The sequence below is a fragment of the Falco biarmicus genome, chromosome 6 (assembly GCF_023638135.1).
Source record: "Falco biarmicus isolate bFalBia1 chromosome 6, bFalBia1.pri, whole genome shotgun sequence".
In the NCBI taxonomy this organism is placed as follows: Eukaryota; Metazoa; Chordata; class Aves; order Falconiformes; family Falconidae; genus Falco; species Falco biarmicus.
In genome coordinates this window covers 67800279-67818804 of record NC_079293.1, presented here as the reverse complement: position 1 = coordinate 67818804, position 18526 = coordinate 67800279, and the positions used below count along the sequence as shown (strand labels likewise).

The 18526-nt window shown below is 41.7% G+C and overlaps 1 protein-coding gene across 3 annotated transcripts in view; it reads right to left on the bottom strand.

Moving 5' to 3' along the window:
• Nucleotides 1-8697, bottom strand: part of BVES (blood vessel epicardial substance) — a 30748-nt gene extending 22051 nt beyond the window's left edge. For all 3 annotated transcript variants that reach the window (XM_056344375.1, XM_056344376.1, XM_056344377.1), the window contains exons 1-3: nucleotides 8595-8697; nucleotides 3158-3391; nucleotides 747-871 (exon numbers count right to left, since the gene is read on the bottom strand). In XM_056344375.1, coding sequence (XP_056200350.1) covers nucleotides 747-871; nucleotides 3158-3380 — 348 coding nt within the window. In that variant the 5' untranslated portion in view covers nucleotides 3381-3391; nucleotides 8595-8697. The remainder of the gene's footprint in view (nucleotides 1-746; nucleotides 872-3157; nucleotides 3392-8594) is intronic.
• Nucleotides 8698-18526: the final 9829 nt, after the last annotated feature.

The window sequence follows — 18526 nt, the reverse complement described above, 5'->3', positions numbered from 1 at the left end:
TTTCCCACACCTTACCCAATTGTGCTGCTTATCTCAGATGTTAAAAAAGGGTAGTAGTATCTCACCTTTCATTTGCATTTAAGAGGAATGTGGCAGTACAAAACATGTGGGCTAAAGCACTTGCCAGCAAGGAGTGTGAAGGTCATTTATAAACAGACATCAACATTTGTTCTAAGGTTGAAATAACAGGCTATAAGGGTACTTGTCACTCATCTGCCTCCTTTCCCACCACAGAGGATATTCGACTTAAGTGAGCTAGGAAAGTTTGATACTCCCCAAACTCCCAAAGATTACTGTCCTGGAATGCTCAGTTTTAAGTACCATAATAGGATTTTATTTCAGGAGATCTGTATGCATGTACTCTCGTGGGTAGGAGGGTAGAGAATATGACAAAAACCCCGCCACACCAACCCCAAACTACCATTTCTGCTCTCTCTGCAAAGAAACAGTGTAACCCCTTCCTTACCACCAAAACTAAACCCAATAGCCAAAAGCAGCCAATAGTAACTTCTGAAGTCAAATCATTTTTCAAGAATATGGATTTCAGGGAAATAATCATGTACTGCATCAGACCATACTTATAGTCTGGATCTTTCCTGAAGCAGCTAACTGACTTTGTCCAAAGAACTCCTGTCTTAATTCAAGAACTACTGTGCAATTCATTGGTTTGCCCAGCAAACATGGGCAAAACTTCCTTTTTCTTTCATCTTACTAGACTGCACGTGCAATTTAGCCATTATACATACCGGTCTTCTTTTATACACTAGGTATATGAAATGTAAGAGGTTGACAACCAAAAATACAGAATTCCAGATCATTATGTCCAAGGCACAACGATAGAGTGTAGCCCAGATGATGAACAATGCACATCCTGTAAAACGAGAAAAAGGAAGTTAAATTTCACTGAACAATAAACACATTTGTAAAAAGCCATCAAGATTGTGTCCACTGGGTGCAATTACACTGAAAAGCAACATATTCTACAAGCTTTACTACAGTTAGGCTCTGTGGATCAACGCATGCAGTTATAGCGGAGCTAATCACTACAATGCTACCAACAGGCACTGAGGGCAGGCTGGCAGCAGACTGCAGTCCTAGTGCACGCGACTGCAATACTGGAGCAACAATAATTCAGATCAGGACTGGAGAGAGCAGAAAGGTGCAGCCCACGATGGTCTGTTACTAAAATGAAGTAGAAATGGGATGGGGGAAAACAGTATCTTAAGTAAAAAAAAAGAAAAAATAAAAAAATAAGCAGCTCACAAAGCTTTGTTGCTAGTATTGCATTAATTAGACAAGTAAGAGCTTAGAAATGAATGCTTGCTGTTCGTATCAGTAGCATTCATACCTACCTAATGGGCAGTACTTGCACAAAAACCTCCTAAAGTCATATGTAGGTATTTCTGAGTATTTAAACTAATTATTATTGCTGCATTTTGACAAGGTCACAGCAGGAACCTGAATTCTCTTGTATGACAAAGAGGAAATTTCAAATGCTTATTCTTTTTTTTTTTTTAGCTGCTTTACTTTGAGTAGTGACATTTGCTTTAGATCATACAGCACGCCTTCTCTTTAAGGATTCTATTCTAGCTTACAAAGACAATACTTATCAAATGATTATGCAACAGTGAGCCTCTCCCAGGTAACTGTGAGCTGTAGAGGTCACAGATCTGTTTTCCCTTAAGTTTTGTGCAAAGACAATAAGGGACAAGGTACCAAATTAGCGTCCCTTCCCCTTTCTCCTTGAAGATGATGATTCATGAAATTAGTATTACCTATTCTGTCTGGGTTGTTAATTGGCCAGGCACCATTTACACACAGATCAGAAAGATCAAAATAAGGTGACTCTTGATCAGCTGGTTAATTAGATTATAAGGGAAAGGAGGGTATGAGGTCTGGAAATATTAAAAAGCAGCAATATCATGGAGCAGCACAGAGGTGGGGCAAGGCCATCAAAGCAAAGGGGACAGATCCCTAGAAACTAGGCTTTATTACTTATGCTGCCCACAGATTAAGTCTGCTTCCAGCTGCCACCTCAAGCTTGCAAAACTCTGATTCCATATCTGATCAAAATACAAGACCTACAGATCAAAGGGGCAGGCTCAGCAAGTGCAGAGGTCCTTTTGCTTTTAAAAGGAGAGATACACAAGACTGAAAAAAAAAAATCTTGCATTGCTCAGACCCTTGGTCAGTGCAGTTTGTTTTAATAAGTTATCCTATAATAGCTATAAAAAAAAAGAGGGAAGATCATTGTAAGCTCAACCATAGAAGTCCTATCATAAAATAAGCATTCTCACTTTAAAATACTTAAACATGCTCTGTGTTGTGATACAGTAGAGTTTATCTTCCTTACACTGCAATGAGCTGCTACTCCTCCTCTTTTGATCACAAAGACCTTGTCCCACACAAGTACAGCGGCTTTAAAACAGCTGTGGGACTGCAAAAGCATTACAAATCAAACCACACTTGCACAGTCTCAAGCATGCCAAATTTAGTTTTTCCTCTGAAGTCAAATTTTGGTGTTGCAAGATGCCTACAGTGGTGGAAGAAACATAACTGTCTTCAGAACACTGAATGCCCTCCATACCGAAAGCCTGTGCTTCTAAATAGGCAATGAAAATAATGCTGGTGACCCTCTAGTGCCATGTGTTTGAAGCCACATTTAAAGAACAGGTGGGCCGACATTAATCTCAGGGAAAACCCTCACCTACTGCAGACACACTAAGCCAGTGCACCAGCCAATACATAGTCCCAGTACTTACTTGAAACCTAAAATTAAGGTCTTAAGGATCCATAGACTTAACTGTGATTTGCAATTTAATTAATTTTAAGCAGCCAGTCACATCTAAAGTATCTAAAGTAAGTGGGGTCCACTTGTATTCAAGCTGGCATGTTCACAGAGCTGAAATCATAAGTTACGTTTCTGGGAAATTAAGAGCCTAGGCACATATAACCTTTTCAAAAAAAAAAAAAAAAGAAAAAATATGTCAGGGTCAGAACAGACCCCCATCTATACCAAGAACACCTTGAGCAGAGTACAACAATCATGAATATGGGCTCTAATTTCACCACAAGCTGAAGAGACCAGCTCCGTAATGGCCATGAACTGCTTTTTCTGTCAAAGGAAGGCTGCAAATCTCTCCTACAATTCTCCTACCTATGGTGAGCAGACCTCGCAGAAGGATCATATGAAGATTCAGAGTAGTTGGAATAACCAGTCCAACTGCAAAACAAATATTTGCCACGTGGAAAACAAGATGATGAATCTCCTTCCAGTTTTCACATGCAGTCTCATTGAAAGGCACAAGAGTTGCATTTTTAAAGTCTGGAATAAAATCTAGTGGAGTAACAGTGAGTGGGCTCATTACTGTAGTGTTCATCTTGGAGACTCCTGCAATGAGAAGAAAAAAAAGAAAATAATCACTGAGCATTAAACTGAAATATATTAGACATACAAATGGATTTTAGACTACTGCCTCTCTTCCCAGGATATATTTTTTGTTATCATTCACAGAACAAATCTACAAATGCTTTAAAAGGGTAAGCTAGATCTATAGTTCAGTAAAGCTTTACTATCTCTTTCACCTAAGTGCTAGGTTTTAAGAACGGTACATTTTGAAGTTTGGACTGTAGGCACATGAACAATGCTGTCTGAAGACTAGCTACTATGACTGTCATTGCTCAGTAAAACATTCCATTTTTTGTATTGTTCCTAGTACACAAATTTAAAAAAAATATCCCATTTTGGTCTACCATTTATCGAATAGGTCCACAATCTTACGTAAAGTGAATACATAAGAGAATTTAACAACCTAGATGAGAAAGAAAAAAGAAAATAAGTTTATACACCATAAAGGAGACGTACTACATAAAGCTGTTCGTCTAAATAAGGAATGGAAGGTCTTAAAGGAGGAACATGTGCTGTTTGGTTAATTAAAAAAGCCAACAAGCCACACGAAAACTGAAAACAGAGAAAGCTTCAATTTTTGGCTTTCTTGCGGGATCATTTGGAAGTGTCCTAAGCCACATATCATCTTGCACACATTGACCAGAGTAGGCAAAAAACCCCAAAACACTTCTGAGAACAGTAAATAAAAACTACCATTTCTCCTGCTAGCTGATCAGATGCTACCAAATCAGAAAGGGAGATGCCCAGGCTGGTAAGTTACAGAGGCTGCTAGTCTTTCAAGGAAATCATTTGGTCTACCTAGTATGAGCAAGCTTGCAAGACCTTTGGTTGTCTGTGGAACTCCTGGAGAAAAGGAGACAATTAAAAAAGCTGATTTCTAATCTAAAAATACATAGGGTTTTGTTGTTGCTGTGGTAATAGCAAGTCTAGCATATTTTCCTTTCACACCAATTAAGAATATATCTGTGGGAAATATCTTTCCAATACAAAGTAAAAAATTCCTATTAAAAACAAACTAAAAAGAAAAACTGGAAGATTTCAAGACACTCCCAGCCAGAGGAACACAACTTTTCCTAGATGGGCTGTCAAAACCACAGGAAAACCCTGCTTCCAGTAAGACACCTATGGTCCCCCACTGCCACAGCAGGGAGCTCAGCTTCAGTCTAGTTAAATGAAATAGGCGCATGTATCACTGAGCAAACAGGCTCCGTAACACGCAACACCACAGGATTTGCATTCAAGTACATTCTGCAGAGACAGTGCACGTCCCTGCTGTGTGTGCTTCCTAACTGTCATGTAATTCATCTGCTCAGCAGACAATTCTGAGTCACAGTTAATACACTCAGTATTTCCTGCGGACTGGAATACACTCAGCATCTTTCTGTTACTTGAGAATGCTTCTTGGGCTGTGAAGTAATTTTGAGCTGTTTTATCCATTCTTTTCACTACCTTTCTCCTAATAAACCTGTGTACAAGATATAAGCAAGGTGGACAGGTTCTGAAATCGATCAATCTTTTAAACACCTTTTTAAAGGAGGAAGAAATCAGGAAGAAAACCTCAACCCTCTGATAGATCCTCTCTGATGCCCAGAGCCCGTCACAGCTAAGGTACACTACAGAACACGCAGAGGCATCTTGCATGATCAAACACTAACACTGACATAGCGCTATCCATATCTGGATAGAAGTTATTATCAAAGAAAAAAAATGTAATTCTTACCAAAATACGTAATTCACTTATTTCATTAAAAGCTCACTTTCCTCTCTTTGCTCCTACAGTTATTCACAAAGGTAATTAAAGTATGCTTTGTTGGCATAAACAAGTTCAACATTAAATTGTTACCAATAATCATTGTGCCCAAATTCACGGCCCAGGTATCATACAGGCATCATCCAAACATGGTCTTATTTTATGTCAGCTCTTTTGAATGAATTTAGCAACAGAGCCAAAAGAGCAGCTTTGCTGTCTGGACAAAGCTGCTCGCACACAGAGCCAAAGCGCGAGCCCGTACGAAGCTGCAGGACTGGCATTTTAATGTGTTCATAAACAGAAGGTAATTGCTAGCTGGGTAACAGTTTGTGTTAAGACTAACACACATCTCATCGTTGTGCTCCTGTTTTCAAACAATATAAACTTGTTACACTGGACCAGCAGTACCTCTAGATCTTTTGCAAACAGTTATCAGCAGAGTCTCTTATCTACATTCGGTCTTTCACTGTCCAGCCATCTGCCAATAAAAGCACCGCTTAACATGCCAACAGAACTCACAGACAGATACAGAACCAGCTCTAAGTCCACCAACTCACCTCAAGATCAAAACAGGCTGCAAGAAGTAACTTCAGCTGCAACTGATTACAAATCAAGAAAGCTTTCCAGATGCTTGATTTTTTAATAGCAAAATTTAGTACTGCATCAAGAAGAGAGGCTACCTTACTCTTTAAATCTTGGCTGTAAAGCACCACACATTTGAAAATGGGGAAACCCAACAAGGCAAATTAACTCCAACATGTGACAATCTCATTCTTTTACATCCCTGCCAAAACACCACTCCCCTCCTCAGCCATAGGTACTGATGCCACAAACTGTCATAATGGGAAGATGTTTCTGCAAGTGTTGACCAAGTCATTTAAAGCCATCAAGTGTCCACAGCTGTAACAACAGGATGGTCAATGCTTTTGAAAGTCTGGGCAACCTACTTGGCTGCCTAAATTAGAACCCACGAACCAGAAACTAGCCACCTCCATTTCTTGTGGTTTTTTGTTTTGTGGTTTTTGTTTGGTTTTTTGTTGGTTTTTTTTGGGGGGGGGGGGGGGGGGGGGGGGCTGGTTTGTTTGGGTTTTTTTTTTTTTAATTTTTATAAGCTTTGCCTTTAATACCTTGAAGTCCTTACATGAACACATTTGAACTTACTACTCACAAACATTACAGCATTACTAACGTACCACAAAACAGCAGAAAGCTGAAGACCTTCTGTCATGATAGTATTTTAAAGCTGGGAGAAATAGATTGATGCTATCTGCAAAATGACTCAAGGACAGATTGTGGCTCTGAAGGAAAGCTGCCCATGAATTTCAACTAGGGAGCCTGCTTGAGAATCAACAATAAAGGCAGGCAGGGTTACAAGGTGTAACCTACAATGTTTGTCCACAGGTAACACCAGAAAGACAAATTCAAAGTAACATCTCTGTAATTTTAGATCAATTCTTTAGTCCTAACGCCTACTGTTGTCAAATAACACTGAAGAATTAGAAAAAAAAAGGTGCTGTTCAACACAGGAACAAGCGATTTTCATTTCCTACCCTCTGCTACCTCAGAGATCCAAAAATTAGTTTTCTCACTACAGAATCAGACCTTTAAAAATTTTAATTTAGGGTTATGTCGACTAAGGATCAACATAGCACATTTTGAAGTCTTAAGCTTAAGTCTTCAATACATGAAGACGTATCAATATCAGGAGACAAAAATACAACCAACACAGTCAAATCATTTTGGAATAATTGGGAAAGTATCAACTTAAATGGAAGCTTTATGGAGCGTAAGACAAATAATTAAAAGAGTATGTTTTAATATCTAGTATTTTTTCCATCATACAGACTGATATTTACCAAACTAAGTGTTTGAAAACTCAAGCCAACTTGTTGTCCAAACAAGGCGGGGGGGGGGGGGGGGGGGGGGGGGAATCCAAACAACAAATGTAAAAAAAAAAAAAAAAAAAAGAAAAAAAGCCCCACCACTCAGTGACACGTTTAACATTAAATCCATCAGCAATTAGTATGGTTAACATAAACAAAGCCTATTAAATTTCTTTGTGCATGAATCTGACCTGGCTTTAGGACTGAAAATACAAATTCCTAGAACGTAAATACAGTGAACTTCAACATTTTTCTATGCTCAGGACATCTTTACACAACAGACCAAACTTCTGAAAGCTATTCCCAAAAGACTTAGTCCGTACATGTTCTTAAAACTAATAGCTGTTTTCTGGATACCTACACAATGCTCACAGAAGACAGACGTAGCAGAAAAATCTAAAGCAGCTGGCTCTAGCAGGAGAACAGGCCAGCGAAGCCGGGAGGGGACAGGGCACTGTGTCCCACTCGAGTCACTGCCCACTTCACGGGGACCACTGACATCCCACAGCTTTACTGTTCAACATTATTCAAGTGAGCTTCGCAAAGTTCTGCTTGAGTATGTTTGTATAACTTTATAGTCACTGCAACTTCACAGTCCATCATTTGTAGACAGAATGTGAGTCTACAGAAGAGAAAAAAAATAAAAATCAAGCTCAACGAATTTGTTGGGTTTTTTATAATACCTGCAGAACTTTAACTACTTTTCTATGGTCTTGTAGCACAAAAGCTGCATAGGGAATTTAGATAGTCAATTTCTTTGCTTTTGTGAGTTGAAGACAAACAGTGCTAGTGTAATCGAGTTAATTACAGCTTAAGTTACCGATTTCCTTTTTACAGTGAAGTAGGAGTGAACGCGAAAGCGGTGTAAGAAAAGATGCAGCTCACCATGCTCTTTGGGGCAGGTTAACTTCCACTAAACGCGCCGCTAACCGCGGACACTTGTCAGCCTCACTCCGCGCTTCATTCTACGGAACGCTTACCACCACTCCCGTTCCGCACGCCTAACGCACGCGCCCACCCGCCAGGGCCCCCGCACGGCCCCGGCCCCGGCCCGGGCGCGCCCCCCCCCCCTCCCGCCCCGGGCACACTCCGCGCAGCGCCGGGGGGCGCAGCCCTCCCAAGCGCCACCTCAGCCCGCAGCCTGCGAACACCAGACCCGCCGCCTATACAAAACAGTAACAATAAAAAAATTTTAAAAAATGAAGCAAACCACCTGCCCCTTTGCCCTCGGCAGGGCCGTTTCCAAGGCTGCGCCTCTCCGCGGGAAGGTCGCCAGCGGAGACCCCGCTCCCCGGGCGCCCGTCGGGGCCGTGACCGGGGCGAGCAGCACCGCGCCCGGCAGCTGCGTCCGCCCGCCCGGGGACGGCGGGGCCGGGGGCGCGGGGCCCCCGGCGGCCACAGGGGCGCAGGCACCCGCCGCCGCTGGCGCCCGCAGCCGACCGGGGCACCCGCCGCCGCCGCCCAGGTAAAGCGCCGCTGCGGCCGCCCTGCCCGCCGCGCTCCCCGCCGCAGGGCCGTCCCCGCAGCCCCCGGCGGCAGGAGCGCCCCTTACCTGCCCCGCGCCCTCGGAAAAGTTTCCCGGACGGGACGGGTACGGGCTCGCGCTGCCGCTCCTCGCCACTCCCGGCACCGCCGGCACCACGTCCCGCCACGGCCACCGCGCCGCCGCTGTGACTAAAATAGGCAGAAGCCGGCGGGAGGCTGCGGGCGGCGCCAGCGCCGGGGCCGGCACCGAGCGGCCGCAGCGCGCAGGCGCCTCCCGCCGGCCCCGGGGGGCTGCGGGCTGCCGGGGGCCCGGGGGGCCGCGGGGCGAGGCGCGGCCGCCAGGGGGCGGGGCGGCGCGAGGTGCGGCGCGGGGCCACGGGAGCGCGCCCCGCTGGGTGCGCGCCCCGCCGGGTGCGCGCAGCAGCTGCTGTGTCGCGGGGCAGGTGGGAGCCCCTGAGCGCCGAGCAGCGCCCGGCCGGGCACCGAAGGCCGCGGGGTGAGTGGCCCCGCAGCGCCGCCCCCATCCGCCCCGGGGTGCGGGCCGAGCGCGGGCAGCGCGCCTCGCCTCGCCCGTGGGTGGTTAAAATTAGAAGAGCTGAACGTGCCCCTAAACGGGTGGCAAGCAGTGTTTCCCCTATATGGTGAGTCAAGGAGCCAAGATAGCCTTTATAAGACCGCGCTTCTCGACTTGGCACCTGCTGTGGTTGCTTTGTCATGAGCATAATGTTTAAGAAATGTCACCAAGTTTGCTCGTGTGGCAGTTTGACAGCTCCCAGAAATGATGTGCTTCCAAAGTGGGCCACCTGCGTGTTGGTGGATTACTCTGCTGATGTCCTGTCCAGCCCTCTGCTGCACCACCAGGCTTGCAGGACAGGCAAAGGAGCCACCAAGCCTGCCGTCATCTCCAGGATGTTGATGTGCAGCATCCAGTGGTGAAGGGCATTCCAGATACAGTCTGTGGGCATCCCAACCCATCCCCAAACCTGCCAGTGATAAATGAGGACTGCAAAGGCAGAAAATCTCATTCAATACCTTCTGATGAGCTAACTACAAAGTGATTTGGGGCTTTTTTTCAGCAGCTGAGAGCATATGGAAAGCATTATTACTTAAGTTTTTGGAAAGAATACAGAATACTGCATTGTTTTTGAAGTAACAGTTTATACACGTACGCATCAACATGTGTCCTAGGAGGCTCCAGCTTTATTAATGGTTGTTTTTGGCTTTACCTCTTGGAGAAGAGATCTGGATTGTTCCAGTGATGTGTGCCATGTGAACAGGTTTTTTATGAATCCTGCTGCCTCGTGTAAGACCTGATTTTCCAAAATACATCAGGAATTTATTACAAAGGATTTGATTTGGGACTGTTGTTTCCTCTGACCAGCCAGTCATTCTTATGGGTGTGTTTGCTCTTTCTGAGATACGCAGGGTAAGTGAGATGGAAAAAGGGTGGGAAGAGCGAGTCAGGATAGCATGGCCATGGGAATGGTCAGGAGAGATACAGCATCTAGCATGTGTTTGAGATTGATAGTATTCAGCCATGCTTGCTGGAGCAAAGCCAAGTAGCTTCCAAAAGCAGCATACAAAGTGGCTGGTCACAGAGCTCCTATCCAAATCTAGACTGTCGTGTAAACATTTTCTAGCATGTTACTGAATGTTATGCATTGGAGAAGAATGCTTAGTTGTACTAGTTGTATCTTTTATAAAGTCCTTGTACTTCTCTCATTACCCTGCAGGTCTTCTCTGCTTTTGTGGGGAGCCTTGGTGGTAAACAGTATCTGCTTAGCCCAGTGCAGAAAATCCTAGGTAAGAAAGCTTGGTGTGAACTAATAGTATTTGCAGCCATGTGAAGGTGTAGAACTTTGCCCTGATTGCAGTTACTTTCTTGGAACCTTTATATTTCAGTATATTCATGATTAAATGTCATTCCCCCTGTGCAGCGGGGCGGTAAGAACCAAGCTGCGTGGGTAACGTAGGAGGTGGTATCTAGTACAGCTGTCAGCGGAAAGAGAAATGAGGGAGGATCTGAGCTGCCTGGCCCTCCAGGAGGACCATAAGTAGATGAAGAGTGTAGACATGGCTCTGATGGACTCTAGCCTTATGCTGTGGGGTGCACCCACGTCTAGAAGAAAAGCCTTCCTTTATCTAATACGATGAGTAGCATCAATTTTATATAGATAATAGCACATAGTCCTATGCAGATATTAATGGCCGTAATTTTACATAACCTTTAGTTATATAGGTAATCTTAGATAACATAGCATTTTCTATAGTTGTATAGATGACTAAAATGTTATCTAAGTAGAAGAACATATTAAGTAGACTTTATTGTCTTAAGCCAAGGTTTCATGTACTGTAGGAGAATGGGCTGGTTTAATAAAATCAGCTTCATGTTCTACTCTTAAACCACTGTAAAGACTTGAAGAATGGGTTTAAATAAAGTACAAGTTCATTGAAGTCTGATAATATAAATTGACAGGCAAGAAATAAAAACTTTGCATTTTCATTGATGCTTCAAATAGATCAGTTTTCAGAGATTTGTGTTGAATTGATGCATTTTGTTAGCAGAGACAGGTCTAATGGTGTTACAGCTGTTCATCGATGCAGACTTTCTCTCGGTCACGTTTCTTCTGCTATTAAATTCTTGATAGCTTCAGTACTTTCTCCAATTATTTAGCTATTTCCTGCAGTAATAGTCCACAGTAAAAAATGTCACGTGGATGTTGCAAATTGCGCGGTCGTGTTCCTTATCTCCAGCGTCCTGCTTTGTGATCTTTGACAGTATACCCTAACCTCTTGGTGCCTGGCTGTTCTTCTGTATTGCCGGGGAAATAAGAGCTGCTGATGGTGCAGGGAGATGTTGCTGAGCAGAGAGGTCAGGCAGGAGTTCAGAAGCATAGCTGAGACTAGAGCCTCCCTCTCCTGCTTCTCAGTTCAGCCTAGCCGGGCATCAGAAGACTTTATTAAGCAGATGATAAAGTAACTTTTTGTAAAATTGCAAGCGCTCTGCCTTTTCCAAATGACAGCCCGATCATGCAGCCTTTTTTAGGCAAAGTTTTCACTAAAGAGAACAAATGTTTTGTATTTGGGATCCCAGATGTGCCAAGCTGACTGGGCTATTTTCAGACAATGGTGAGATCTATGAAATGTTTCCATTTATAGTTTCAGGAAGCGTACTCAGCATCTACAGCTTAGAAGATGCCTACTCTAAACTTATCTTTTAAACTCCCCCTACAGACAATGCAAGAGGGCTCTTTTAGAAAGTAATTAATCCTGTGTATGACAACTGTCTGGAGTGGGATGAAATATGCTGTCATAGTTCAGAAGTGCCACATTTCAGTGAGACAAATCCCATCCCAGATACTAAAATTATGTGCCATATAATTGTAAAACTACACATATTTTCCACAGAAAAAATATTTATTTGGGTTTTGCCTGAAAGCATCCTCAAGGATTATGTTTTCTTAGAAGGAACTTTGGATGGAAGAGGTTGTGAATGATAAATACTCTGTCAGCTCTTTAATATTCTGGGGGTTTATTTAAGAGGAGTGTGTGCATTCTGGTGCATTTTTACATCATACCCTCCAACAGCCACTTTCTGATGTATAGCCAGGCAATTTTTCCCGTGCCACATCTGCAGGGATGGTGTCTCCTGTTTATACGAGAAGGGCTATCTCTTTGTTTGAATTTGAGGTACAAAACATCATATCCCAGGGCTTCCAAGTGTCTGACTAACAGTATGGTAATTGATTGTTGCAAACTTGGAGCCAGGAGCCAACTTTCTTCTAAAACAATCCATCAAAGTATCCAAGTTTTAACAGATGCACTAGTTGTTGTAGATGTTTATCCAAAGTGTACATGATCCTGAGGTATAAGGGCAGAGTAAAATTGTTTGCTATTTAAAGTTATCTAAACTGTGCACAGTAAACAATTTATTCAATCACACTTTAGCAATTATCCCTGTTCCCAAATTACGCATGAGCAGTCTCCTGCTGACAATTTAATTTGTATGTTCATTATTTGAAATTGCTCAGTGAACAATTTCTACAAATATATGCAAGCCTACGCGCTGCTTGCAAGTGATTTTTCTGAGACTTGCTGGAAGGGTCTGCTCCGCTTGCTCTAGTTCTACCTAAATCACACGGTTCACCCCCAAAAAAGAAGAGCTGCTATAAAACCAGTTGGATTTCCTATGGTGGGGTCATGGTGTCCATAGTGCAGGTTACTGTCCTGCCAGGGCAGCTTGCTGACAGCAGCAGGGAGTAACAGGGAGCCTGCCCTCACAGGTTCGCTTCTTTCTGGAAACAGAGGAATAACAGAGATGGATTTTGACCACATCTCTTGTTCAGGACTCAGGTTGCTATCAACATGTTGCTCTTGTTAATGCAACGCAGCTCTTAATTTATACATAATTAGAAGACAAGTAAAGCAGTGCTTTTGCATTGCATCTGTCTGCTCCACTGGGTGACGGCCCATTTCTTAAGGGTCCCCATTACAGTGAATTTGGCAGCACTGCTTGAACTGGCTGTGATTTTTCTGTTCCCTTTTTGGACAACTTCCATGCACAAAGAAAGTCCAAAGTGATCACGCAAAGATGTCTGTGCTAATCCTGAAGTAAATTCATCTCAACTGCAGCTCACAATGTTCTCTCTGCAGAGATTTGTGTGAATTTTTGTGAGCCTGTATGACTGTATAAATCAAAGGAATTGCAAATATTGTCAGGGTATAAATGTGTGTGTGCTTTTGGGTGTTGGTATAATGGCAATTAATATTTTGTTGCAATAGAAGTCCTTTTTAGCTGTGCATTTTAATATTCACCAACAACTGTTTTTGAGAACCAAAGTCTAGGCTTGAATCTCCAGGACTTTGCATATTAGCATCATTAAAAACTACTGTTTTCTAGGAATTTTTAAAATTACTGATAAGGCTTAGAATTTTATTTCAAGATAAAAAAGGAACTAAACCCCAAGTGTTTAACATTATCCAGAAGGACAGGCAGAACTAAAATAAATAAATAAATACATAAATAATCTAACTTAAACTCTTGAGGAAGGAGGACAAAGAGGAAGTGGGGGAGGCAGATGAGTCTATGGGATTATTTAAACAAGTGACACAGAAAGCATGTAGGATTTGAGAGTGAAAATCCTCCAGACTCTGAGGGGGAAGAAAAGGTAAATAGATCAGCTCAGAAGAACTGTGAATGGGCATGAGATATCTCTTTTAAACATCTCTTTTCTTTGCAAAAAGACACAGAGAGAAGAGACCAAGAGGGGGCAGAAAATGGATAATCCCATAAAGGAACATATTGGGGAAGAAAGTAAGCCAAAATAAATGCTAGGAACAAAAGTTCAAGAGCAAAAAGCAAACCAGGAATGCACAAGTTTGGTCCAAATGCACAGAAACAGGTTGATGTAGCCCAAGTAGCAAGCAGGAATATTTTATGCACTTCATCAGATTAGCAGTCCTAAATAAGAGATTTTGAAATACTCCTTGCTTTGACCATAAACTTTAAGACGTTAATAAGCACCCAATTTCTGCATTAGCTGCCTCCACTACCATTTCAGAAGAGTCAGCATCAAACAATTGCTCAGGAGCACCCAGTCCACATTTACAGTGCACCCCACCTCTGCTGCTTTGTACATCCAAAGGCTGGACTTCAGCTGTGCATATCATAAATTACTATCAAAATGGGTGCTGAGTTATAATATACCACAACTGTTTCTTGCTACTGTATTCTTTGAGAGTAAAGGCAAACACAGAAAAAAAAAAACCAAAACATTTTTTCCTCTAATTTCAATGAATAAATAAGACCATCTTCTGAGTAACATTTATTATACTTATTTGTTCTGTAAAGAAAAAAGCAACAAACCAACCCCTATTATATAGGGTTAAAAACAGGGATACAGATTGCAATGCACATACAGATATATATGATTATTGCTTTTGTGTGTAGTATTAATTTAAATACATATACCAATGTATAAAGCAGTTTCAGAACTAAAATGGCAATGACTATAGTAAAAAAAATTACTAATAGTTTTTAAAACCAAAACCAATATAAAAAAGCTTTATGTTCCATACCTGAATTCAGAATATCAATATTTATTGTATTTTTTCCTACTAATACTTACCCATTAATTCTTTAAATAATGAACATACATACCGAAAAGACACTATGTTTTTGAAAAGCCATAACTGAACAAGAAAATGAAGACCCAGTAAAAAAACAGAGCACGGTGCTGGCTGTATGACTAATTTTTAAGAAGTAATCCCATTCACCTCACTAGGGAGATCTGCTTTAAAATATCATCTGAGCCTCAACTTTTCTGTAAAGGAAAACAGGACAGTTTTACTTCATATTCAAAATAAGTATTCAAAATATTTTATCTAAGCTAAATCTCTTAGTAAAATAGGATAGCTGCTAAAACCAAAATCAGTAAGTTTTGAAGATTTCTAACATGAACGAGTTAGATGAACAAAGCACAGCAAGGATTTCCAGCACAATGGCTGTATTATAGGAACTGCTGATACTCATCCTTGTGTATCCTGGCAGATGTGAATTGGCTTGCCTCACTTTTATTACGGAATAAGTTATTTTCCGTGCACCCCAGTGTAAAAGAATGTGTATGGGAAGATACAGGGTCATACCTAACATGTTTGATACCCATCTCATAGCTTACCTGCTGATATCCGACCTTTGTAGCCCTGTCCTACTGCTGGCCCCTGGGAGTCCAAATGCAGCATTGGGTACCTAGATTGTCCTGTACGCTTCTTAAGAGTCCCTAAAACCTACACATGGGAAACACGAAACAGAGATGTGTGCCTCACCCCCACCCAGCCAGCATCCTTGCCTAGGGACAGGGACTCACTCCCCTCCTTTCACAGACCTGAGATGCTTTAATGGTTGCCTAAAACATGTGGTTGGTACAGAAGGTGATGGTGCTCCCACATCTATACAAACACATAGAACATTTATCCATGAAATTGGATTTTTTGCTTCAATGTCTTTCTCAGCGTAACATACCTTTGACTCAGAGAATTATTGTATATCCTGGGCTTTAGACAAATTTGGGTGGAGAGTTACTAGTGCATACAACAAAAATCATGGGATTTGCTGCTAAAACTGTAATTTACCACCATTATTTTATCACAATTGTTCATTTATAGGACTTTAGTGTCTGTGTTCTTAATCATCTATCTCTTATCATTGTTTATCTTCAAAACCCCACTGAGGTCAGAAAATAGTCTTGTCCCCACAAGACACCACAGATCCCTTAAATTAGGAGCTGTGGTAGAACTGACAACTGAGTAAGATGGCCTGGGAATCCACAGCAGAACAACAACTACTATAAAAATCCTTCTGCTCCCACAAGCTTTTGAGAACATCCCATCTTTTTTCCCAGCCTATGACAATGTTTAACAACCTTTGTGGCTTGAAGAGTGATGATTTGGGTCCAAACCCTCTGCCAGCAGGACCACCTGCAAAGCTACCCTCTAGAAGGGCTTTGCTAGCCGCGATTTGGGATGAGACCCCAAATCCTGGGGCTCGCAGATGACATGTCTGTGCTGCCTTTCTCCTACACACTCCTACTGATGAAGCTCCACCTACACGGTTTGATTCATCAAGATGAGGTGGCTTGATTTACATGTTAAGTTCAATTAACTCTTTTGATTCACACAGAAGTAGAATTACAGTAAGCAGAAACTGAAGGGATACAAAAACCTACAAAAAAGTAAAGTTAATGTGAATTAGACAAAGAGGGGAAAAATGATGCTTTCCCTTGGGAGCTCTCAACCTATTATATTTTTATCCATATTAGTGTAATCAAAGTAAGAATTTTCAAGAGGGAATAACAAATCAGCTTAATAAGGTATTTACTCTGTTGTACTGTAAAAAATATCTGTTATACAGTAACATATCAGCACCAAAGAATATGCATTCAATTATTACAGGAATAGAAAGGAAAATATTTAATCTATTAATGTCTGAATTCAGCAAATAAATATTCTTTTTTTCCTTTTCTATTTAAATAGTTTTCTTCTGTCTAAATAGCTATAGATTTGTTTCATTTTTAACACATGGTTTGCAAGGCCTGTTTATATGAGCAGTACAACACTGTATTTTAATTTTTAATGTGTGTTGTGTTCAGACATATCTTATATTTATCATTGACAATAATTGAAAAATGTAGAATACTTTTTTGCTGGAAACATAGCATCAACATATTTAATTACTATAAGCATATACCTTTTTTGTGGCGTGGCAAAACTACATGATTTCATCCAAGCATATATTCAGCTTTCCCAGCTTTATCCTAGTGGAGATCATAAATCTGTATGTATAGTTTGCCATCAAACTTTCCATCACTGAGTTTCCCTTGATCACTGTCACATTTGCTGGTTTGTTGCAGGGCAATTAATTACTGAAAATTTAGGACCAGGATGGCCCTCCTCAGTCACCAAATCCAGCCTGTTATCTTAGGCAACTGAATAAAACAATCTTTTTCATTAGGCACTTACAATTGGCCTTGCATAGCATTAGTAGTTATAGTAGTACATTGGGATACATTCTCTCTGGTAATTCTGTAGTCCTGAGTAGAGTTGCATGATGGATTAAAAACATTACTTAGGTTCTGTTACCTGTACTTATACTACCACTAGTGAAGAAAATACCACCTAATGAAAGAATTGCAGGGTCGGTCCCATGCCCACAAATAGGCAAGACTCGCTTTGAAGCTCCCACAGTACATTGCTGCATCCGATAAATTAATTTGCCACAAGCCCAATTTAAAATAAAGCTCTCCTGGATAAAACCTGTAAGAAGTTGAGTGCTCTTCTTTTTTTTTTTTTTTTTTTTTTTCTTTAATTCTCCCCACCCCACCCCCTCCTTTGGACTCTCATAGGACATGTACTTTTTTAGCTTGCACAGTAAATTTGAACCCTTCTGCAGGCTCTAAGGGTGATTCCAGCATGATGTTCATTACTACAAAAACTCTGGAGTATTAACTAATGCTGATGAATAAGCAAATCATCACATGCGCCAGATTCTGCCACTGTTACCTATAAGAGTACACCAATGTAGACATAACCCTATAGATGATTATGGAACTGTTAAAAACGTAAAATGTGGGTGAAGGGGAGTCACTACAGATCAAGAAAAGGATTCATTGACAGTGTTCTCAATTCACAAAGCAGCACAGAGTCAAGTATTGTTCACTTAAACCGATGATGAAGGAGCCTGACCACCTTGCCGATAGTTATTCCTGAGTAATAACACAGGCATAAATTGAGTGATGCTCAAGTCAGAGCTTCATCTAGCTCCACATGTTTACTAACCTATAAGTAATTATGGAATCATAGAATAGTTTGGGTTGGAAGGGACCTTTAAAGGTCATCCAGGCCTGCCCCCCTGTAATAAGCAGGGGCATCTTCAACCAGATCAGGTTGCTCAGAGCCCCGTCCAGCCTGGCCCTGAATGTTTCCAGGGATGGGGCATCTACCACCTCTCTGGGCAACCTGTTCCAGTGTTTCACCACTCTCACTGTAAAAAATCTCCTCCTTACATCTGATCTGAATCAACTCACTTTTAGTTTAAAACCATTACCCCTTGTCCTATTGCAACAGGCCCTACTAAAACATCTGTCCCCATCTTTCTTATAAGCCCCCTTTAGGTCCTGGCAGGCTGCAATGAAGTCCCCCCAGAGCCTTCTCTTCTCCAGGCTGAACAACTCCAACTCTCTCATGACTGGCTATGTACAACATTGCAAAAGCTTGCATTATTTCACTGACAGTCTGCAGATTATACAGCTCTCCCAAAACACATTGGTTTATGAGTCACACACCAGAGTGTATTTTACAGTACGTTTTAGAAGTGCTGTCAAGATTAAAAAAAACAGAGGTGGAGAATGGTTGCTGTCTCGCTTCCAGTCCTTTTGTGGGTACTTATATTATTGTAGATAAATACATCCTGAATTCTACAGCTGAAATGTTCTGCTAGTTATG